The 24,315-nt window shown below is 39.6% G+C and overlaps 1 protein-coding gene across 1 annotated transcript in view; it reads right to left on the bottom strand.

Annotated features, from left to right (window-relative positions):
- pggt1b (protein geranylgeranyltransferase type I, beta subunit) overlaps positions 1-24,315 on the bottom strand; it is a 54,009-nt gene that overhangs the window by 17,240 nt on the left and 12,454 nt on the right. The window contains exons 3-5 of the mRNA XM_078214640.1: positions 20,474-20,541; positions 16,515-16,666; positions 14,801-14,933 (exon numbers count right to left, since the gene is read on the bottom strand). Of these exons, the coding sequence (XP_078070766.1) occupies positions 14,801-14,933; positions 16,515-16,666; positions 20,474-20,541 (353 nt within the window). The remainder of the gene's footprint in view (positions 1-14,800; positions 14,934-16,514; positions 16,667-20,473; positions 20,542-24,315) is intronic.

The following is a 24,315-nucleotide window of genomic DNA, read 5'->3' as shown; positions in this document are numbered from 1 at the left end:
CCACAACTCTTGTATAGTATTTTTTCGGGAAATGCTCACTGGCTGCCTAATTAAATACATCTGAGTATGGTGGAGGCAGAATAAATCATGGTTTTCAAAAGGGAGTTGGACAATTGCACGAAGAGAAAATATCTACAGGACTACGAGGGAAAGGGTGGACTAGCTGAGATGCTGCTCAGGGAATCAGCATGGACCTGGACGGCGGAATGGCTTCCTTTTATGCCATAATCATTCTATGGGCAGAATCTTTTGCTCTCTGGCGGCAAGTTTGGAGGAAGGAAAGGCATTTATTTAGGCAGGATGGTAGTGTACATGAACCCCACTGCCAGAATTAAGTTATGGGTGGGAAGGACCATAGTTGCCCCTCCCTCCTGCCACCAATTGAGACAATTAATAACAGTCAAGGGAGTTATCCACTGCCACCAGTATGAGCCCAGCTGCAGGTAGGCCTGTTCCCACGCAGTGTGTGGTCAGCTTGTCACCTCCTAGAGAACTCAAAGGTAATATGTAGCTGATCAAGGGACTCTATGTCTGATCGTGCATTGTATGACCTATTGAGTAGCCATCTACAACACTAAGCAGCCCTCTCATAACTTTACTGAATAAATAATCAAAATTCAATAAAGTGCCTATAAAATAATGACCCAGAATTTGCTGGGAATAAAACAAAATTCACTCTGTCCACTATTAGTCTATTAAAAATTTACTCACAGAAACAGAAATCACAGAAACCCTACAGTGCAGAAGGAGGCCATTCGGCCCATCGAGTCTGCACCGACCACAATCCCACCCAGGCCCTACCCCCACATATTATACCCGCTAATCCCTCTAACCTACGCATCTCAGGACTCTAAGGGGCAATTTTTAACCTGGCCAATCAACCTAACCCGCACATCTTTGGACTGTGGGAGGAAACCGGAGCACCCGGAGGAAACCCACGCAGACACGAGGAGAATGTGCAAACTCCACACAGACAGTGACCCAAGCCGGGAATCGAACCCAGGCCCCTGGAGCTGTGAAGCAGCAGTGCTAACCACTGTGCTACCATGCCGCCCTGAAAGTTACTATGAAGAGATATGCCACTAGTTGCAAATCATCATAAATTACTGCATGATTTACATGACTCCATGTTAGTCTCAGAAAATGTTTCCAAGTCACACATCACCCTGACTTGGAAACATATTACCATTCCTTCATCGTCACTGGATCAAAATCTTGGAACTAACCACCCACCGGCACCTTGAAAGTACCTGCACTACATGGATTGCATGGAATCTTCTTGATTGGTTCAAGAAGGCAGTTCATCACCATTTCTCAAGGGCAATTAGGGATGGGCAATACACATTGGTCTTGCCAGTGATGCCCACATCTCATGAAAGAAAAAAAGGAGCCTATTGTGAACCTCCCCATGATTGCCAAACAATTGCTGCTTTTGTGCTATAAATAAAAATTAAACTCACGGCAGCAGGTTAGGGATATTATTCCCCAGTTGAGATGATTAATGGTCTGGATATGCTACTCGCTTTAAGGCCCAGGAAAGGAACAAACAAAACAAGAGAATCACATGCCTGCAGCTTTGTCCCTGAGATTTAAAAAAAATACATCTTTTTCCTTTCTTCTCCTTTGTCTCTCCTTTCTTTCTAAGCCCAATCTTTCTATTTCTGTCTGCATCAAACTTAATTCCTCATCCGCCATAATTTCCTTTCTTTCCCTATCTTTAAATTTCACTGGTTAAGGAGATAGACTGCTGATCCTGTCATTCAAGAACCCAGATGTCCCAGTGACCTCATGTACTTCCCACGACTTGCTGAGCAAAAATCTAACACAAGGAACACACCATGAGATCCTTGCTCTAGTAAACTCTGGGCCATTGTATCAAAGTCAACTAAATAATGAAAATATCTGTTTGCTTATCTACTTTATGTATTTTTTAAAGAAAGTCAATATACACTGGTCTCTTTCAGTAGCTTTGTATAGAACTATACTATTTGATGTGCTTTTGCCAGTCCTACCCTAGATTGGCTTAGTCATTTTAATTAGCCTTATTATTCCAGTTTCAAGGATAGATACAATTCATCCGTGTTCCCACTACTCATCAATACCCAAAGGCCACTGCTTGAAAATGTGCACATGGTAACATGATTAGGCTCAAGTGGGATGCCTTCTATGGTCAACTTGTTGAATGTTAGTCATAGCCTGGAATCCTATATGCAGAATGCCACTGCATTAGGATAACAAAGCTGCAGAGCTTTACATAAGGTAAGCATTAATTTTTCTGAAGAGTGAAAAGGATATGAATAATATATTTGCATGTGTTTTATTATTAAAGCAGAAGAGGATGGTGATGCTTGGATGCACTACATCATGCCTGCTATGGCTGTCTGAGAACAAGCTCATTTGTTAATCAGTGTATTCAGCTTTTCATGCACTTACTCTCTTTGAGTAGTTATTTATATTCAATTAATTGGGATAGCTCGTGAGTTGTGAAGCTTTACTCCAATTCCTTGCAACTAAAAAGCACGACTGAACCCTCAACATTCAAAATCAAAACCGACTGGAATCCTTTAAGATCAATATAGCAAGTTTTGAAAGAATTTTAATGGCGCTGAAACCAGCAATGTTGCGTTATCAAAAAAATACAGCAAGTTGCTATTTCTGTTAAATTTCTTGAACTTTCCTGATAAGACAGCTCATTTACATGCTTACATTATTAATATAGCTGCTCTTGATATATTCCTCAGATTGCCTGAACAAAAATGTACTTAAAAACAGAGACATGTTGACACTTAAATTTGAGTTAACTAAAAAGGAACAGGGTGAGGTGTGTATCTGCTAATCTTCCAATAAGAACATGCAATGTATATTATTCAAAAACATTTGAGACCAAAGATGAACATAAATGAGGCCTTTAGGGAATCATAACAAAAAAAAAATCAATTCATCATGCCTTCCATAATGTATTTTTCCCAGCTGTCATTTCCTGCCTACTTCCACCTTGGATGATTTGCAATGGCTATTTACTTGCAAAGCAAGAGATTGAGGAAAAGTGGTTTTTAAACTTATCTGTATGGGAAATCCAGTCAAATCCAAACATTCAGATTCTAACTAACAAAATGAAATAAATCATAGCAGAAAACATTATATTTAGCAATACTGTACCAAGTGATATAGAAAAGTGCAGCTTGACGAAATGTCAAAAGTCTTAAGATCTTACGGGCATATAGTGTCTAGCAACCTGAGGGAACATTGCCCACAGCCCATGAGATATCTATACTCATCCCATTCTGACATCTTCAGCATCCCAAGTTTTTAAATTGCTCCAGCACTGGTAACAGTGCTTAGGCCCAAAGCTCTTGAATTTTTCCCCTATATGCCTTTGCCTGTCTCTCCTCCTTTCAGATGCTCCTTAAATTCTACTTCTTTGACTAAGCATATAGCCACTTTCCCTAATATCGCTTTAGGTGACTCTGCCAAATTTTGCTTTACAATGAAGCACCTTGAGATGCTTTATTATATTAAAAGGTACTATATAAATATAACAGCAACAACTTGGTGAGATTTCTGAATCTCGTACCAAGAATGTTGCAACTCCGAGCACTCCTATGTTCACCTCGAACTTTAATCCATCTAGAAAGAGATGGGTGTGCAAAATGTTGGACAGATTCCAAATAAAGGGAATGGAATATGGCAAGTAACATCTAGAGCAAATTAAATTTACTGTCCTCCACTGCACAAGTTACAGCAAGATATCCAAACACCCAGAAAATTGCCCAAATGTGGAACTCTGATTTTCATTAAATTAGCTATTAATAAAAGGTAATGTCAATATCTTGGCATAATTTATTGGTAATGTTATAAAAAGTAGGTACATGCAAACTAGAAATATGCAACCAACTCAAGTGGAGTAGATTAAAATTCATTATTAAATCCCCTAGTAGGAATTTGAAAAAGTGTTTGACATGGCAATTATGAATTAGGGCTAAATGCAGAATTAATAGAATAAAAATTATACTCCGAATTGTGGTTGTCATAGATTGAGATTAGTAACTGACCACTATGCCCCTCAAAACTATAAAGACAACATACTGTGATAGAAGCTTGAAATAGAGGTGACTTCAAAATGTAAAACAGTAAATTATTCGAAGTGCAGTGATATTACAGATACATTGCCTCCTTGGCTAATTCAAGCAATGGTATCAAAAGAATTGGAGCAGTTTATCAGACTGCCAGTCTTGAAAGATATGTCATTATGGTTCTGGCTTAAAAGAAATACCTGCTTTCAATAGAACTCCTTCAGCATTGGTTGACTGTTAAATGGAAGTTTCTATCTCAACACAATACTTGTGTTTTTCCTGTTACAACAGATACTGACATGACTGTATTGTGCAGATGATCTGTTGGACCATTAAAGAGAAAAGAGGATACTCCTTTAAATAAATCTACACTGGTGAATGTCTAAAAAAAAACATTGGCTACAAAAATCAAAATACAGTAGATGCTGGAAAACGGAATTAAAAATAGAAAATACTGGAAATAGGTCAACTTGTCTGGCAGCATCTGTAGACAGAGAAACAGAGGTGACTTTTCATCAGAATTGGAAAAATTAGATATGTAATAGGCTTCAAGCAACAAAGACCAACTATCCCATTCTAAATAAATAAGTGTAATGTGCTACTTTGGTATCTCAAACAGCCTTTGTCAGATTATTTAATATTCTAAATTAGATTTTATTTCAGTTTATGTTTTTTTTTCAATTTGCTTTCTATTTCAATTCCATTTTTTCCCTCCTATAAATCTATTTCTTTACATTTGAGGTCTTTATCTTCCCTCCATTATAACATATTTCCGGGAAAGCAAGTGTTGGCATAAGTTCATCCTTAGTATTAATATTGCCCATTCATTATTATTCATATTTCTCACTGTTCACCAAAGCATACCAATCAAGACCTCATATCGTAGGCTGAACTTGAATTTGCTATTACCTAGCCCAAGGATTACAAATTATATGCGTGTCAGATAAATTGTGATCAGTGGGATAACTGATCAGGTCACAACCAGACCCAACCACAGCCTCATTCATGAACACATGCACAATTCTAGTGCGAATCATTGCAGTAGCAAGTGCAGCTAGTCATATTAATAAATCAGTACTTAATGTTTTTACCACCTTCCTCTGCCCTCAAGGTGGCATTAACCTTTTTGAAAATAAAGTGTGTTAGTACTGCCATTAAAACAGTGGAAAAGAGGAATGCTGCACAAATGTATTAATAATTTGCTATTATCACTGACAAGAATTTCTACTTTAGCAGAGAAACAAATCCCTGCCTAATGTTCAATCTTAAACTGGAGATGCAAATGACGACGAGCATTCTAGGGGATCAGTTCTTCCTACTTTCACTGGCCCTGCAAAGGACATTATGTCTTTCTCAGCTATTTTGTTATACCGCACAGAGGACTAGCATAAAAGCTCAAGCCGGCCTTCAACCTAATATTGAAGTACATTTAAAACATGCATTTTGGATACTTAATTGAAAGCCGTTAGCTTTCCCTCAGGCTTTAAAACATTGTCAGAACAAAAAAATATTTTTTGAGGACTTTCCCAAATCAGAATAATGTAAACCTCTTTTCATAAAGGCAAATGTACTATGACAGTGGAAGAATCGTGGTAACTGTGCAAAATAACCATTAGCTAAAAGAAGCAACTAGATTAATGCAAATCACTGCTACACAAATCCAGCATGCACATTAGATAACTGCACATACAGAGAAACCAATCATATGTTGGTTATATGTATTATCCAATTTCTCCTGGGCCTATTTATGGTTTAAAGAGACAATCCCAGAACATTGGGAGGAAACAACTCAACACAAAAAACAAAGAACAAAGAAAATTACAGCACAGGGCCAGGCCCTTCGGCCCTCCAAGACTGCACTGACCATGCTGCCCGACTGAACTAAAACCCCTACCCTTCCGGGGACCATATCCCTCTATTCCCACCCTATTCATGTATTTGTCAAGGTGCCCCTTAAAAATCACTATCGTATCCGCTTCCACTACCTCCCCCAGCAGCGAGGTCCAGGCACCCACCATCCTCTATGTAAAATAAAACTTGCCTCGTACATCTCCTTTAAACCTTGTCCCTTGCGCCTTAAACCTATGCCCCCTAGTAATTGACTCTTCCACCCTGAGAAAAAGCTTCTGACTATCCACTCTGTCCATGCCCCTCATAATCCTGTAGGCTTCCATCAGGTCGCCCCCTCAACCTCCGACGTTCCTGATGCCTGATCAAAAGAATAAAGATTGGGCACTGCAGGTCAGTGAACACAGGGATGACAAGTAAACTCAACTTGTAAAGGTTACACTACCAAAAAGACCTTCTTAGTTGCCTTATGTGCATAACCAGGAGCACAGCACATCCGTGGCATTCAATCGTGTTGCATGAATTGTTTATAGATTTGGCCAGGACATCTGTGAGACTACATTTGGATTACTGTGTGGAGTTTTGGTCTCCTTACTTAAAGAATTATATATTTGAGCTTCACTATATTGATTTCTTGGCATGAAGGGATTAGCCTACATGGAAAAGTTTTGCAGGTTGGGTATATACTCATTAGCATTTAGAAGAATGAAAGGTGATCTTTTGAAAACATGAAAGATTCTGAGGGGACTTGATAGAGTCATAGAGGTTTAAGCATGGAAACAGGCCCTTTGGCCCAACTTGTCCATGCCGCCCTTTTTTAAAAAAAAAAAACCCCTAAACTAATCCCAATTGCCCACATTTGGCCCATATCCCTCTATACCCACTGTACCCATGTAGGATGGATGCTAAGAGGGTGTTTTCTCTCTTAGGGAATCTAGAACTAGGGGCACAGTTCAAAAATAAGGGGTCTCCCATTCAAGACCATGGGGAAGAGAAATTTCTTCTTTCAGGACTGTTAGGCGGTGAAATTCTCTTCCCAGAAAGCGTGGAGGCTGGGCCACTGAACTTATTTAAGTCTGAATTAGACAGGCTTTTGACTGACAAGGGAGTCGAGGGTTATGGGGGCAGACAATATAGTGGTGTTAAGGCCACAATCTGATCAGCCATGATCTTGATGGGTTGAATGGCCTATGTTACTACTGGCAGCTCGTTCAGAGGCTAAACGATTAAAACGTGTGATCTGAAAGATAGTTGCTGACTTGGATGGTAAGAGCATTGCATTAAATAGCATTCTTGCCAGTAGTAGCAATTTTGTAGTGTAGGGAACAGGGTGCGGAAAATACACACACCAAGCATCTCCTGGGATGTCATTTCACAATTTGTAAATATTTCACTTCTATATAAATACTGAAAGTTTTTAAAAAATTAGAATCTGTAACAGTCATTGTCCATATAGTGGTACGAGTTTCTACCCAAGAAACAGCTTAATGCATAAACCTGCCGTATATCACTGCAACATGGATGTTACACACAGGAAGAACAAATGATGCAGATCACATGTTTTAAACACGTAATACAATTGCTAATTACCATGGTCTTTGAATGATTGACTATATCTTTTGCAAACTCCAGCATATACCAGCATTTTTGCAAGCCAACTGTCAGATATTTCCCCCAGTTGCCAATGCTGCCAGCTCCCTGCTGTTTTTTTCTAAAAATCACTAGTTACTAAATATGATTATACAGTTGTTGGCCTACTTCTGTCAGTCCAGATGCTGAGTGTCAAGCAGTTGAAATGAACATATTGATGGGAGTAGCATCATAGAGTGTCAAAGTGTTGATTGTAGTGAATGTACACATAGCTCAATTAGCACAAATCCTGATTCTGCTGTCGTTTGAGCATTATTTTTTTTTCTTAGGACAGGAGACCAAGTACCAACATAGAACTGGGGTTTGGGAGAATCTCTGCTCAAATTGTGTCACACTGTTGAGGCACATATGGTTGGTGCTCAGAAATACTGTGCTACTGCGTTGTTCCCTCGATAGGTAAAGATTTTAAAATCAAACATTTATCGCCTAACACCTCAGCTTGCTTGGAGGTGCACCCTCATCGGTTTTCTCAATGATGCTGTGGAAGATCAAAGTTGCAACTTGTTTCTTGTCAATAGCCTTAGAATTCATATCGCATAAGATACCATCTTGGAAAGCCAAACACCAACAATAACCGGCTGTTTTCTCAATTTTAAGATCTCATATTTCAAGAAATCTCAGCGAGGTAAGTGAATTCCCTTAAATAATTCAGTTTTAGCTCTGAAGACAATATATAACTCTAGCACCATGGCCACTAACATGATTAGAGAGACTGATAACTTCGCCTGGCACTGAATCCCAAGATTTTATTACCGCACTTGCTGCAGATTCACATGACTGACTATTCTGCAGTGTAAGTAGCATTCTGAGAATGGAGAAGTTTATGCAGGTTTTGCAGCTAAATCATCTCTTCCCTGACTGCTATTTGACTCTTGTAGAGAATAGGTGTAACCTGCACCTATTGCAGTTTAAAAAAAAGCATTTGCTGAGAGGACATCAGATTTTCAAAGGACTCTTTAAAATGTGAAATATCTGCACTTTAACAAATAGGTTTTTCCGTCAAGATTCTATGAAACATCCACTGGGTGTCAGGGCATGTTTTTCAGGCACACACTAGATTTACCATGTCATCTGTTGTAGCAAATCCAGCCATTTATTTTTGGGCAACTCTTGGCTGCATCGGACCCAGGCTTCAAGAGTCAGTGGTGTCAACACAGTTTGCATGCAACGCAAGTTGCTAAAGGAGCTGAATTGTCTCCAAGGTAGCATGCCTGACAATGAGAAAATGCTGATACTAAGGCACACTCAATAATCTTAAACTTGAGGCATGTGGATTTGTAATACTTGACAGCACTGTTCACGATTGACTCATTAATGGAATAAAGTGAAGTAGATACGTCACTGGGACTGGATTTGCTTACATTTGACTCCAAAAAAACCCACTGGACAAGCAATTGGAAAGCCTACCAGAAGTCTGTGCTAGTGTGCCATGCAGTTTTAGCTGGTTAAAGATCAGTAGCACATACATACAGAAGAACAAGTAGAGCAAGGTCTGCTGGTCAATCAAGTCTGCCCCATATTCATGTCTGGAGCATCATCAGTCCAGGCACAATCTAGCCCCAACAGCCACGTAATCTCCTGAGAAAGGCTAAAAAAAAAAGGGGGAAAACCTGGGCCAAAAAGGAAATACAAAAATCAGAAGAATTCCTCAGACCCCAACAAGTAATCAAAATCAATTTTGAAGACCACATCATTAAGCTTCTGTCAATTGCTTAATTCTTAACTTTCATAGCATGTAATCCCTACTTCAGGCAAGGCCCAGTTCAGCTCTATTTTGAAGGTATGCAAGTTGACATAGCACACAAGCCAACAACTTATTCCAGTAGCCTGGGGAAAAGAAGCACTTAAATCGAGCCTACTGCTACGAGTAGTTTAAATGCGTGGTTCGCATACTCCCAAATACATCAAATTGAAATGTTCTCAATGAGTATGCAATCCAACTGTTCACTATTTTTAATATCTGCATCAGATCCAATCTAAATCTATGCTGCCCTGAAGCAACCAGCCACCTCTCTATCAGCACTGTGGGAGTATCTTCATCACAAAGATTGCTGTATTTCAAGAAGTCTATCACCACCATCTTCTCAAGGGCAACTAAGGATGGAGTAATGAATTTTGGGCTTGCCTGTGACACCCACATCCTATAAATGAATAATAAAGCCCATCTGTGCAACTATGGTAAAATCATCAAATCCCTACAGTGCAGGAGGCGGCTATGTGGCCCATTGAGTTTGCATCGACTCTTACCCAGGCTTACCCCACGTATTTACCACGCTAATCCCTCTAATCTTGGGACACTAAAGGGCAATTTAGCATGGTCAATCTACCTAACCCAAGTATCAGCAAACACAGACACTATTTAGGAATAATGATTAACCATGATCTAACTGAATGGTATGACATGCTCAAAGGCTGAATAGTTTACTCATGTTCATATATTCTTCAACCACTTGCATTTAAATCGCATTTTAATATAGTAAAATGTGCTGCGCTCCACAGTGTGTTAACAAACTTTGATAATGAACCACTTATGAAGATATCAAAACAAATAACCATGGGCTAGATTTGAAGAAGAATCTTAAATGAGGTAGGGAAGTAAAAAGGTTTAAGAAGGGATTTCCAGAACTTGGGAGTTAGGCAGCTGAAATGGAAAAATTAAAAAGAAAAATATTGGAAATCTGCCTTTGCCAACAAGGTACATGAAGGGAGAATCCGTATATTGAATAAGAAATAAAACAAAGCAGCAGTGAAATAAATCACTGGATGTTCCATAGTGATCGTGTGATATTGGGGTTTATCATAGAATTTTACAGCACAGGAGGTCACCATTTGGCCCATTGTGTCTGCACGGCTCCCAAAAGTGCTATCCAGCTAGTCCCATTCTCCAGCTCCATCTCCGTAGTCCTCTAAATTCATCACTTTCAAATATGTATCCAGCTCTCTTTAGAAAGTTCCTATGGAATCCACCTCAACGATTCTCCCAGGCAGTGCTTTCCCAATCCTAACAACTCTGAGGAAACAAGTTCCTTCTCATCTCACTCCTAGCTCTCTTCCTGACCATCTTGAAATTGTGACCCCTAGTCACTGACAGACGAACTAGTGGAAACAGAATAGCCTTCATTACCCTGTCAAAACTGTTCACACTTTTGAACACCTCGTAAAGTTACCTCAATCTTCTGCTCCAAGAAGAATAAGCCCAATTTCTTTAATCTTCCCTTGTATCTAAAATTCCTCGTATCATTCTAGTAAATTTCCTTTGCACTCTCTCTAGGACTTTAACATGCTTCCTTAAATAGGGTGCCTAGAACTGAACACAATACTGCAAATGTGGTCTGACTAATGATTTATAGAGGTGTCGCATCATTTCCTTATATTTATACTCTATGCCTCCATTTATAAACCCGAGGATCCTACAAGCCTTCTTAACAACAATTTCAAATTGCCTGGCCACCTTCAGAGAAGTATGCACTTGAATCTTGAGGTCCCTCTGCTCCTATACTCCTGTTAGCCTGAAACAAAATTAGTTGGCAGCTATGCTGAAGTATCGACCAAAAAGGATTATTCCTGTGAAGTGCTCACTTCTTATATAAACAAAAATGATAAATGCTTTATGCTAAAAAGTAACTTTCAATTTAAAGTTTGTCCATTAGCTTTGTGCAAATACTGTAACCCAAATATGTATAAAAACATAAAAGCAATCTGTTATTTATAAAAACAGAAACCACAGAAAGCCGAGTCTTAATCTGTTGTGTGTAATTGAGAAGTGTTATGATGATTACTGGCAACAAATCATTAAAGCTACTAGAGTTGGGGTATAATTTAAGCACAGTAAGAAAAATAAAATGATAATCTTATTCTCCAAAAATTTTATATACATGGCCCTTAACTTGAGAGTCAAATCTTTTGTACAATATTTGTACCTTTCCTCAAAACAATGCCATACAAGCTGCCAAAAATGTTGAACTTTTCATCTTAGAAAAAAATGTATTAAACTGAGGAAATTCTGCATGATGTAAGAGGAACATTCTATCAGATAGGCAGTATCTAATGGAGATTAACGTAGCAAAGAGTCCATGATGTCCCAAAATTCTGATTCTATTTAGAACTGTAAAACAAGTTCAATGCCTTTGATCCAATGCCTGAGCCAATAACTTAGTCTCCTCTCACCTTTGTCTAATTCAGAAACATGTAAAAGAACAGCATTGTCACATTTATTCACTCCCCTTCCGAATTTTTCTCTTGATTTGATTTAAGACTAAAAGGCAAAAATACTTTCAAAATCAATGCTTGTGGAAGTGAAATAGGTGGACAAACAAAACTCGGATTTTTAACCATAATTACTGATACCAGAGGGGGAAAAAGAACACACCAAAGGGCAGTCATGCAACAAGTGAAATATCTTTTTATCAACTCTGGGTTTAATGGAGTTATGATGTGGAGATGCCGGTGTTGGACTGGGGTAAACACAGTGAGAAGTTTAACAACACCAGGTTAAAGTCCAACAGGTTTATTTGGTAGCAAATGCCACTAGCTTTCAGAGCGCTGCCTCTTCAGAAGGGGTCTCAGAAGGGGCAGCGCTCCGAAAGCTAGTGGCATTTGCTACCAAATAAACCTGTTGGACTTTAACCTGGTGTTGTTAAACTTCTTACTGTGTTTAATGGAGTTACACAGCGATAAATTACAGCAATTCCACAAATGCAAGCAGCACCAACATCAAATGAGGAGACTCGGTTCTGGTCGCAGAACTCAGCATAAGTATGACTTATGGGCGGCATGGTGGCACAATGGCTAGTACTGCTGCCTCACAGCACCAGGGACCTGGGTTAGATTCTCGGCTTGGGTCACTGTGTGTGCGGAGTCTACATATTCACCCTGTGTCTGCGTGGGTTTTCTCCGGGTGCTCTGGTTTCCTCTCATAGTCCAAAAGGCGTGCTGGATAGGTGCATTGACCATGCTAAAATTCTCCCTCAGTGTACCCAAAAAGGCACCAGAGTGTGGCAACTAGGGAATTTTCACAGTAACTTCATTGCAGTGTGAAAGTAAACCTTCTTGTGACACTAATAAATAAACTTTAAACTTTTTTAAAAAAACTTTAAATTTAAACTTTGATTTGTTTCCAAAATATAACAATAGGCTTTATTGCTGTGGAAGCACCACAAAGCCACAGATCAAATCAGAAGGACAATACAATCCAAAAGATCTTGGGGTACTAACGATGCTGTGATACTTGAAATAACCTTTTCTTGTTTGGTAACTAGGAACTTGGCATTCACTGGCATTCCAAGGGGATGCTTTATTCCTCGTTATTAGAACCACAGTAAAACACAATATACAATCTAAATGTTGCCAAAAATTGCAGTGTTACATCCACAAAGCTTCTTATGCCTGAGCGGATCGTGACGAAGGGTTACCACGTTAGGTAGAATTGATCTGTATTTAGCATGTCAGTCACCCAACCAGGTACCCATGTTTTAACAGATATGGAAAAAAAAACGGAAAGCAAATCTATAGGCAGTAACAAAGCTTGTATTGATATACAACAGTGTGCCAATGCTTAATCCCCAACATTAATTTTTACTGTTACCTAACTGATGGACACATTAAAAAATACATGAAACTTTGAGGAATCAATTAAGTGCCTGCAGCGATTAGTTTCAGAATTTTTCAAAAAACATTTAACAACAAAGATGATATCCAAGGAATATTTTGACTGTTGCTGTGCATTTTTCTACAGGTGGTAACTCAGTGGTAAATGTAACTTGGTCACAAATAGATACATACACACACTCAAAGGTTCCTGTATTTACAGGATAGTGGAAACATCAACAAATTATCATTTCATGCTTACTACTGTAAACAATTCTTCAATGGCCTGCCAGTAAGCTCAATAAAGCAAAAAAAAACTTGTTACTTCCAAGTGCCATCAAAAATACAATCACAAAGTGAATCAAAGAACTATGGTTTTTGTCAGAACTGAATGCTTCATCTTCCCTGAATTATCACTCCCAATGAACAAAATGTTCACCTATGTCACTTCATCATAGAACCTCCAGCATCATCCGCAAGACCAGTCGCATATTATTAGTGCGCAATGTGTATGGGCGCGTGGAAGAATAGGTATGATTCGTATGTTGGCGTGTTTGGACTGCTGCCTTGCTGCTCTGTATCTTTTAAACCGTTGAAACAATGTCAGCTCTCAGGCTACAAAATTGACTGTATTAAAACACAAAGTAGTGTCCATCATGAAGGTTCCAAAACAACTGCATAAAGTCAAAACAGCTTCAGGTATCGAGATCCAACATCCATACTCGCCACGTTACTGTGTTTCCTATTAATTACAATCTATTGCTGTTAGACTAATTTTATTCAAATATCTTCGTGCAGTATTCATATTCAAGCAGTTTAATTAATCCATAGCGTACTCATTTTGCGCAGTTTCCATTTGTTCCAAGGTATCAATATATGAATATATTATCCCAAATTTCACAGATTAAGAGTAGGTTACAGAAGAGTTTAAACAGCAACCCAGTTGAATCCCTTACTTCAGTAAAGAATAAAGAAATATGGGTGCCCGATATTTAATTACTTGCACCTAATTCTTAGCTACTGGTAAAATTGCTCCAATTCTAAGGGTGGGATTTTCCAGTCCCACCAGTGGTAGGCATTGATGTGGGCAGGACAGGAAAATTTGGACAGCGGCTTGCAACATGCCTGCTGCTGGTAGGACTGGAAAATTCTGGTCTTAAGAGTCAGGGCATTAGAACAACCTTTTTGGAACAGAGCAAAATAATTCCAATTAAGTCATTTTTAAAACACTACAAAGTTGACTCAGGCAACCAGTACACATGCAATTTAATTTTCAGTTGAATAGCATGGACATTTTTTATTAAGGTACAACATAAACAAGTTTACCAAGCACAAACTGCAACAGTTATTAAAATGTCACCGGCAAGATTGTGTTATATTTGATTTTGTTGCCTATAATTACATTTTCTGCTTGGTAATCTCCAAATCAATGACTAACAAAAGACATAAAAACATCTGCCTCCATTATTAAGAACTGTAGTTTTCCATTTGTGTTCATATTCGTGCTATGAAGATAAATTTCATGAGCTAAAGTTTTGAAAATTACAACCTTTCGAACCGTTGAATAGAACAAGTCTTAAAATTCAACAGCTCAAAAATTTATTCAGATTACAGGTCTCATTTTCTTCTCTTTTCACACTTACCATGCTTCTCCTGATATATTCTATGGCTTTCTTGGTGTTCATTCCTGACCAGTCGTTAAGCATATAGCAGATACATGTGGCACAGTACACGAACCTCATGTCATTTTCACTTCCTTCTGGCACTGCATAGAAACTGCAAGACAAAGAGAAAGACAAAGAAAATGAAATACTGGTGCAACTAATGGACTTGATTTTGCATTTGTTTCATTCTTCGCTCGAAAATTTAGAGATGTTGAAAATAAGGGGTCACATTTTCAACGCAGTGTCAGGAATTAAGACACTCGGATGAATTCTTGGATGAAATGCTGTGTCACACACAATGTGATCTTCAAATGCAAATAATTTAAGTAGCTAGGAGGCAAGCTTGGCACTCAATTAGGAGGTGTCAAACATCTTCAAGAGGCAAGAGCTGCCTGTCTAGTGATGTAGCAATGCAACCTGTTGCTGTCTTGCTGATTAGACAAAGTTGCAAGTGGTCATAGTTGACAGGAAAGAGCAATTCGAGACAGACCCAATGATTTAAAAAGTTTCACAGCTGAATCTGCAGTTGGGACTCAGGAGAAGGCCCAGAAGCTGTTTAGTGGCTCCATGCTGTGGAAAAGGTTAGGGCTAAAAGAAACCCTGGGAGCCGCTGATACTTCAGTGTAGCTCAGAGTGGGGTCAAGCAAGCTTTAAAGCAATACTTAGTTGGGGCAACTGAGAAAGATCGGAGCTCAGAGAAATTCAGAGGTAGTGCTAGCTTGGTGAAGCTAACTGCTTGATTAAAAAGCTGAAAATTGTGCCAGTAGTTAAATGCTTACAAGCAGTCTCTGGAATCCTGGGGAATGCAGTCTCAGGAAACGAGATTAAACTATCAGGAAATGATCAGTTGTTGAGGCAGTTCGAGTCAGAGCAGCTCTGAGGGCGTTCGGAGGCTAAATCTTCAAAAGTGCGGAATTGGAATCATTCATGATAGAGATAGAATTTTAAGGAAATTTGGTGAACCAGTGACCCTGATGTCTGGGTGGCTTGCTGATAAATTCGTGGGATCTGTCTTAAAAGCATCTGCCATTTGATGTGCACTGTGATTCAATCACAATTTGTCTGTTAATTCATATGTACCTCATCTTCATTCTGGATGTTGAAGTATAAAGCACATGTATAGAAATTGTAGATCTAACTTTATAGTAAATTTTGTTGTGTTTGCTCAAATCCCGTAGAATCTTGTGACTTTATGCCAAAAGTAGGTACCTTGAATCTACTTTAAACAAAACTTTACTGGTCCCTAACCAGACCTCCTACACATTCCTGGCTTTGGACAAGGATCATAACAATAACCATACAGGCTCAAGAAAGGAAAGATTTGTTTGGATATAAGTCTTAGCAATTTGCCACAGAAACCGAACTATAGGATAAGTTGAAGTTTGAGGAAAAGGAGAAAAAAGACAGGAACTGGACAAAAACAGAGGTAACCATGATTGTGGATTAAAACACTATTCATGTTATGGATACATGAGTTTAATCATTTCAGTTTCATAAGAAACACAATCTCATCTTACTCACAGGCATCAAAAAGTCCAGGTGAGCAAAACATGAACTCTCCCAATGCAGTGCGGTTAAATCTACAGAACGTAACTATGCCAGCATTTAAGTGCCACCACTAAGTCAATTCTTAACAGGTTTCAAAGTACTGGAGAAACTTGTTCAAAATGAGACAAAAAAGATTTCACTTTACCTGCCATCTTCCAGTTGGAGAGCTCCAAGCCCTGCCAGACATGCTTCTTTATTTACCCGTTTCAGATCATCTCCGAGGATCACCAGGCTAGCTAGGCCAGTGTATGTCATGGCTATGTGACCACTATCATACAAATGATGTGCATTATTATCCTAAAAAAAAACAATAGGCATCCATCAGACAAAATAGCACAAGTTGAAATACTCAGCTAGTTTGGCATCATTTGTGGAAAGAGAAACAGAGTTAATGTTTCAGGTCAGTAACTCTTCAAAGGAACATTAACTGTGTTTCTATATTGACAGATGTGGCCAGATCTGCTGAGCAAGTCCAGTATTTTCTGTGCTTATTTCAAATTTCCAGTAGTTATAGTATCTTGCTCTTGTATGAGCGTTTTACTTGTCTTGCTCAAGGATTACATTGAGATAATGGAGTCAGAAGACAGAGAATGAGGAGGAACGATTCCCTTAAATCCTTGAGATTAGAAATTAGAAGTTTGTAATACTTAATACCTTCTTTCTTGTATCCAAGTTATGTACAGTACATCAATAATAAGTTAGCACGCTTTGTATTATCACAAATCACTTGTTACCCTTGACCCTGCCTCTCTTGCAAACTACCATCACATCTCCACCTTTTCCTTCTCCAAAATCCAGAAAATTGTCATCTTACAAATCCAATTCCAACTACCACCCCACTCACTCTCCCCTAAGCAAATCTTCAATGTCCCTCCAATCAGGTTTTGGCCCTTGGTAGAGTACCAAAACAACTCTTCTGAAAGTCACAACTGACTATCCAATATGACTGTGATAAAGGTGAACTATCCTTCCTTGTCCTCGACCTAGCTGTAGCCTTTGACATGGATCTGTTCTGCACTGCAGTCCGGACTGCACTTGCCTGGTTTCATTCTTACCTATTAAATAGTAGCCAGTATATCATTTGCAGTGACGTCTTTGCCTGCTCCATTACCTCGAGTGTCTCCTAAGGATCCATCCTCAGTTCCATCCTATTTTATCTAGATAGCGCCATTGACAATATCATCCAAAAAACAGAGTCAACACCCAGCGTTCAAAGAGGTTCAGTTCCCAAGAAATCTTGAAGGGTGAAATCATGAACACAGTTGATAATAGGACTAAATTAGAAAAGTCCCAATGACAAGAAGCAAAAGCACACAGCCAAGGGGAGGAGCAACTCCCTTAGACTCGAGGGAGAACTAAGGAGAGAAAAGGTTTGAATTAGTTGACATGCTTAGTTACCACGAGAACAGGACTTTTTTCGATTTGCTCATGATAGCTTTGAGGTTGTCTTATAGGAACCAGGAGCAGAATCACAAGCTCCGTGGCCAATCAACAGTGTCATCAAATGACCAAGGGATATGGGCTCTACATGTGAGGCATGGGTCTTGAACTTTAGCTACTGCCCACTCCTCATCCTATACCAAGTCCCATTTTTCTATTGTATCATGGTTCAGGTCAGAGACTCCATAGTGTTTTATGGAGACCGCCTGGATCATAAGTTCTGCATTTTGAATTTGACTAGGATAAGCATGATAGGTTTCACTTTGGGTATGATTCAAATGATCCACTAGGGAGCTTTTATCAAAATTTATTTAAGAATATAGTTAACATGTATGGAAAGAAAATTAGCAATAACTTTTATCAATTACAAAGAACAAAATCACAATAATGTATAACCCTCAACAAATACATCTAAGATGTTCCAATCAAACAAATTCCATAAACACTCCTTTAAACAAGTTCGACACAGAAAAGACTAATGCTCGCATGATATTGGAATTGAGTCCTTTGGACGAATTCTGCAGTTCTCTTGATAGAATGAGAACAGTTTGAAGTCAGAACAGCTTCTCAAAACACCAGGGAGACTCTAGGCAAACCACCAACAGCAGATTCTCCCCTTTAGAAAGGCAAGACTTGGTTTTCAGATAACCAGCAGAATTTCCAAATAAAACAGGGAGAGAGAGAGTGAGAGACACTTCTTTTCAGCTTGCTGTCCCTTCTGAAAACCTGCAGCTCAGAACTGAAAATGAAAGGCTCCTGTCACCTGGCCTGTCAACCAGTTTTCTTCCTAACAATGCAGGGTCATAAAACTAATCCTAGAAAGTACCCGAGGCTCCCGTTTAAGCCACTTAAGAAGCAATAAAAGGACTCCTCGTAGACAACTCGGTGCCAATGACATCAGCTAAGGTTGTAAGCTGAGAAAACACTGAAGCTGTGACAGCTACAGAGATCATAGTTTAAAAAAAACCTTTCTTAAAGGTACACTAGCATCACAATTGTCATAGAATTGGGGCAGATATTGGACACCATGTTGAAAGAGATGAAGTTGAGGAAAGGGAAAGCCATGTAAAAGGATTTATGAAGGACATTCAAGGTTGTAGAGCCTAAACATCAGAAGGCTGCGTTACTGAAGGGACATGTAGCAGAGGTCAAAGCTGAAAAATCAGTTGGTGTGCGGGGCTAGATGAAATTGCAACGGTAAAGTGAGTCCAGGGAGAGAGTTGTAGATGAGGACATGGATTTTGAATTCAATGCTTGATTGCTGGGAAGCCTGGAAGTCAACAAGGATGCAGACCAGGTGTTTAGTTGAGAAGTGTACCATTTTTAATTGTGGATAAGCAAGGTTTTGGACCGTGAACTTTGACTGGGTATACAAACAGATTTGCAAGGGTAAATTAATTTGCGACGGAAGGGGACACAAACATTGGGAGTTGATTACTGAGCGTTAAGTTTCATATGCATTTTGACGATACCTGGTTCAACCTCTCAACTCATCCACTGTAACTAAATTATCAGACTGCTCGTTTGACATCCAGTGCTTAATGAGCAGGAATTTTCTCCAATTAAATATTTGGAAGACCAAAGCCAGTGTCTTTGGGTGACAAACACTATTCTCTCGCTAGCAACTTAATCCCGTTGCCTGACAACTAACTGAAACTGAACCAAATTGTTTGCAAACTGGTGTCATAGTTGATACCCAAGATGAGCTTCCAACCAGATAGCTACATAATCACCAAGACTGCCTGCTTCCACCTATAACACAAGATTCTGCCTCAGCTTATCGCTGTTGAAACACATCCATTCTTTTGTTACCTCTGGTCTTGACTATCCAATGCACTTCTGGCCAACTTTCTACAGTCTACCCTCTGTAAACTTGAAGTCCAAAACTCTGCTGTCCAAGTCGATATCTGGGCCAAGTCCCAGTCACCTATTACCCTTGTGCTTATTGACCTACAACACCTTCTAGCCTCAATTTTAAAATTCTCATCCTTGTTTTTAGGTCCCTTGTGGCCCCATCTCTGTAGTCTCCTCCAGCCTTGCAAATCTCCAGGAACTCTGCGCTCACTGGGACATGTGGCTTGTTGAGCAACCCTAATTCTAAATGCTTTACCATTGGCAACTGTAATCCCTTAGTCGCCACACTCCAGCGCTTGTTCGGGTACACCGAGGGAGAATTTAGCATGGCCAATGCACCTAACCAGCACGTCTTTCGGACTGTGGGAGGAAACCAGAACACCCAGAGGAAACTCACGCAGACATGGGGAGAACATGCAAACTCCACACAGGCATTGACCCAAGCTGGGAATTGAACCCAGGTCCCTGGTGCTGTGAGGCAGCAGTGCTAACCACTGTGCCACCCAAGCTGATTGCTGTTCACACAAGCCAAAATATCTCAAGGTAACAGTGAAACTCAACTGCATTTAGGAACTTTTTTTTATGATCACATGTTGCTAAATGCAGACTTCTAGGAAGCTACACATGGACAGAAATTAAAGCAAAGACGGTAAAGTTCCACAGAAAGTGACCCGTGGAGCCCCAAACTGCACTGAAATCAACTCAAAGTTACTTGTGGGTCCTATTAGGGAAATTTTAAGCAGAAATTTTTCCTCAAGCCTCTGAATAAAGGATTGGATTCACACACATGTTTTGCTCAGTCCAGCTAACCTTTGACTCACTATACGGAATTCCTAGATGTGATGAACCCCTGAAACCACAACGGTCCAGATTGGATTCTGAAAAACAAAAGAAAAATCATTGTTAAATTTACACGGAAATAAACTATAACGAGTTTTATTTAAAACATTTTAAAACACAAGTGCATCTCTGAACTCACTGCTAAAAAAAACAGGCTATCAACCTGAAACAATAACCTGGTTTCTCTCGCTAGGTGCTGCCAGGCCAGTTGATTATTTCCAGCATTTTCCAGTTCTGGCATCGTAAACAGCAAGTGAGCTTCATGTGTAACTAAAATTCCATGGCAATACAAATTTCACACATTTAAACATTTAAAACCATAAAGTAGCTTCCAGCCATATGAGACAATCTTTTTAAAAAAAATATGCCATACCAATTTCCTTTAATGCACTGCAGTACCTTTGAGACATGGCACACAAATAGAGGAAAACAGAAAATTGTAGCAGAGACCAATTCAAAGCCTGTTAATTGTCGGTAACTGATAGTCTCCAGGGAGCAATTGGTTTTCCTTAAAGTGATTCTTTATCTGTTCCAGTGTGACAGAAGAATAATTTTGTAGTTGCTGTTTGGCTAATTCTTTTCTTAAAATTGCAAGGTGAGGGTTTCTAGGTTCTTATTACCTATCGATGTCTTCACAAAAAAGCCAATTTTCATGTGTGGGCAGGCAAGCACCCTATGAACATGGGTGCATCACAATTCAGCTGATTTCTGTGCTCCCTAAAATTCACCAAAGTTCCCTTTCCAGGATGCACTGCTAGTTAGCTAATCCAGAATTCTGCAGCACTTCTACTGCTGTTCTATTCATTGTTGCTTCAGCTCAATTTATTTATCACCCTGTTGCAAATTCCAACTTTCTCAGCTTATCTCAGTCTATTTTGATTCATATTGCTCCACATGATATCAAGAAATAGTTCAAGGCACTGGATACTGCAAATGCAATGGGACCTGACAATATTCTGGCAAAGTACTGATGATACGTGCTCGAGAACTTGCCGTGCCCCTAGCCAGCTGCAACACTGGCATCTACCTGGCAAAGTGGAAAATTATCTTGTACACAAAAATCAGGGTAAATCCAACTCGTCAATTACTATTCCATTAGTCTATTCTCAATCAGTTAAGTGATGGAAGATGTCATCAACAGTGCTATCAAGCGGCTCACTAATGCTCAATTTGGGTTCTGCCAGCTCCTGACCTTATTACAACCTTGGTTTGAACACGGACAAAAGAGTTGAATGCCAGAGGTGAGATGAGAGTGACTGTGATATCAAAGCAGCATTTACTGGAGTCAATGGCAATCAGGGCAAATACTCTGCTAGTTGGAGTCGAACCTAGCACAAAGGATGATGATTGTGGTTGTTGAAGGTCATCATCTCAGTCTTAGGGCATCACTGCAGGAGTTCCTCAGGATAGTGCCATAGGCCCAACCATTTTCAGTTGCTTCATCAATGACCTGCCATTCATCATAGGGTCAAAAAGTGGAAATGTTTGTTGATGATTGCACAATGTTCAGCACCATTCACAACTCCTCAGATACAGAAGCAGTCAATGTCCAAATGCAGCAAGACAATACCCATATTTAATTATATATTCAACTGTAACTTGCTACTACTGCCCGTACCCCAAATGCCACGTCACACGATTTGTAAAACTGGTTTGTGTCCAAATTTTAAGTGTCGTCTGAAAGTTTATAATATGACATGATGGTACTGGACATGACAACATCCTTGCTGTTAACATCTAGAAAGCTTCAAATGATTACAGAATGTACTTTTTTAATGCAGATCTATTTTCTGAGTTATTAGTGCACAATACGCCTCATGTTCTCTCCAGTTTACTGAAGTTTAGCTCAAAATTAATTTCCTGTGAGATCCCCAAAATAAATGAATTTATTTTCATAAATATCAACATTCACAACAAGCTTAAGAATTATTCTGGCCTGTCTCAATGGCGCCATCTAATGGAAGAACAAAATACTGCGGATGCTAGAAAGCTGAAATAAAACCAGAAAATACAGGAAATACTTGGCAAGTTTGGCAGCATCCACGGAGAGAGAAGCAGAGTTAACACAGGGATGAGTGGATGAAGACAAAAACGATCTGAAAATTAATGACTGAAGACAAAAAAAGTCTGAAAATGCGTGACATGCTGAATTGAATCTACTTTGTAGCTTAGCTCTTAGTTTGATTTGATTTATTGTCACATAGAATCATAGAAACCCTACAGTACAGAAAGAGGCCATTCAGCCCATCGAGTCTGCATCAACCACAATCCCACCCAAGCCTTACCCCCATATCCCTACATATTTTACCCACTAATCCCTCTAACCTACGCATCTCAGGACACTAAGGGGCAATTTTAGCATGGCCAATCAACCTAACCCGCACATCTTTGGACATGTATACATGTATTAGTCTACAGTGAAAAGTACTGTTTCTTGTGCACGATACAGACAATCATAACGTTCATAGATAAGACAAAGGAGAGAGTGCAGAATGTAGTGTTACAATCATAGCTAGGGTGTAGAGAAAGAACAACTTAATGCGAAGTAGGTCTATCAAAAGTCTGATGGCAGCAGGGAAGAAGCTGTTCGAGTCAGTTGGTACATGACCTCAGACTTTTGTATCTTTTTCCCGACGGAAGGTGGTGGAAGAGAGAATGTCCGGGGTGCGTGGGATCTTTAATTATGCTGGCTGCTTTGCCGAGGCAGTGGGAAGTGTAGACAGAGACAATGGATAGGAGGCTGATTTGCGTGATGGATTGGGCTACATTCATGACTTTTTGTAGTTTCTTGCGGTCTTGGGCAGAGCAGGAGCCATACAAAGCTGTGATACAACCAAAATGAATGCTTTCTATGGTGCATCTGTAAAAATTGGTGGGAGTCGTAGCGGACATGCCAAATTTCCTTAGTCTTTTGAGAAAGTAGAAGCGTTGATGGGCTTTCTTAACTATAGTGTCGGCATAAACATATTCCATTGCAAACATTTCAGTTTCCACATATGCACTAACAACACCCAACTCTACTTCACCATCACCTCTCTCGGAAACTCGTCTTGAAACTCAGACCACTTGTTCAATATCCAGCACTAGACGAGCAGAAATTTCCTCCAATTAAATATTCGGAGGACTAAAGCCATTGCCTCAACCTCCAAGCCAAACTATGTTCCCAAGTCACCAGTTTCATCTGAGGCTGAACCAGACTCCTCTGGTTCTAAAATGAGCTTCCTTCCACGTATCTGCATCACCACTGAGATCAACCATTTCTACCTCTTCACCTTTCTCAGCCAGTCTGCTGCTCAAACCCTAATCTGTCTTTGTTACCTCTAGATTTGATTATTCCAAAAGAATCCTGGCCGGTCTCCCATATTTACTCTCTGCAAACTGGAGGTCATCCAAAACCCTGCTACCCATATCCTTAATCACACCAAATTATGTTCACCTATCACCCCTGTGCTGCTGAGCTATATTGGCTACTGCCTAAGCAACACCACTTCTTTAAAATTCTCATGCGTGTTTCAAATTCCTTCATGGCCTCAACCCCTCCCGAGCTCAAAGAATTCTGCACTTCTTAAATTCCAGCCTCTTGTGCATCCCTAATTTTAAATCGTTCTACCACTGGTGGCCATTCCTTTTGCTGCTAAAGCCCAAAGCTCTGGAGTGCACTCCCGAAACCTCTCCGCCTCTCTACCTTGCTTTCCTCCTACCTCTTTGATTAAGGTTTTGGTCATCTGTTTGAGTATCCCCTTCTGTGTCTTGGCGTCATGCTGCTGTGAAGTACCTCGAGATGTTTTAGTACATTAAAATCTCTTTATAAA

This window comes from Mustelus asterias, chromosome 6, assembly GCF_964213995.1.
Source record: "Mustelus asterias chromosome 6, sMusAst1.hap1.1, whole genome shotgun sequence".
Taxonomy (NCBI): Eukaryota; Metazoa; Chordata; class Chondrichthyes; order Carcharhiniformes; family Triakidae; genus Mustelus; species Mustelus asterias.
Note: the sequence above shows the minus strand (reverse complement) of the source record. Positions and strands in the feature narration are given on the sequence as shown.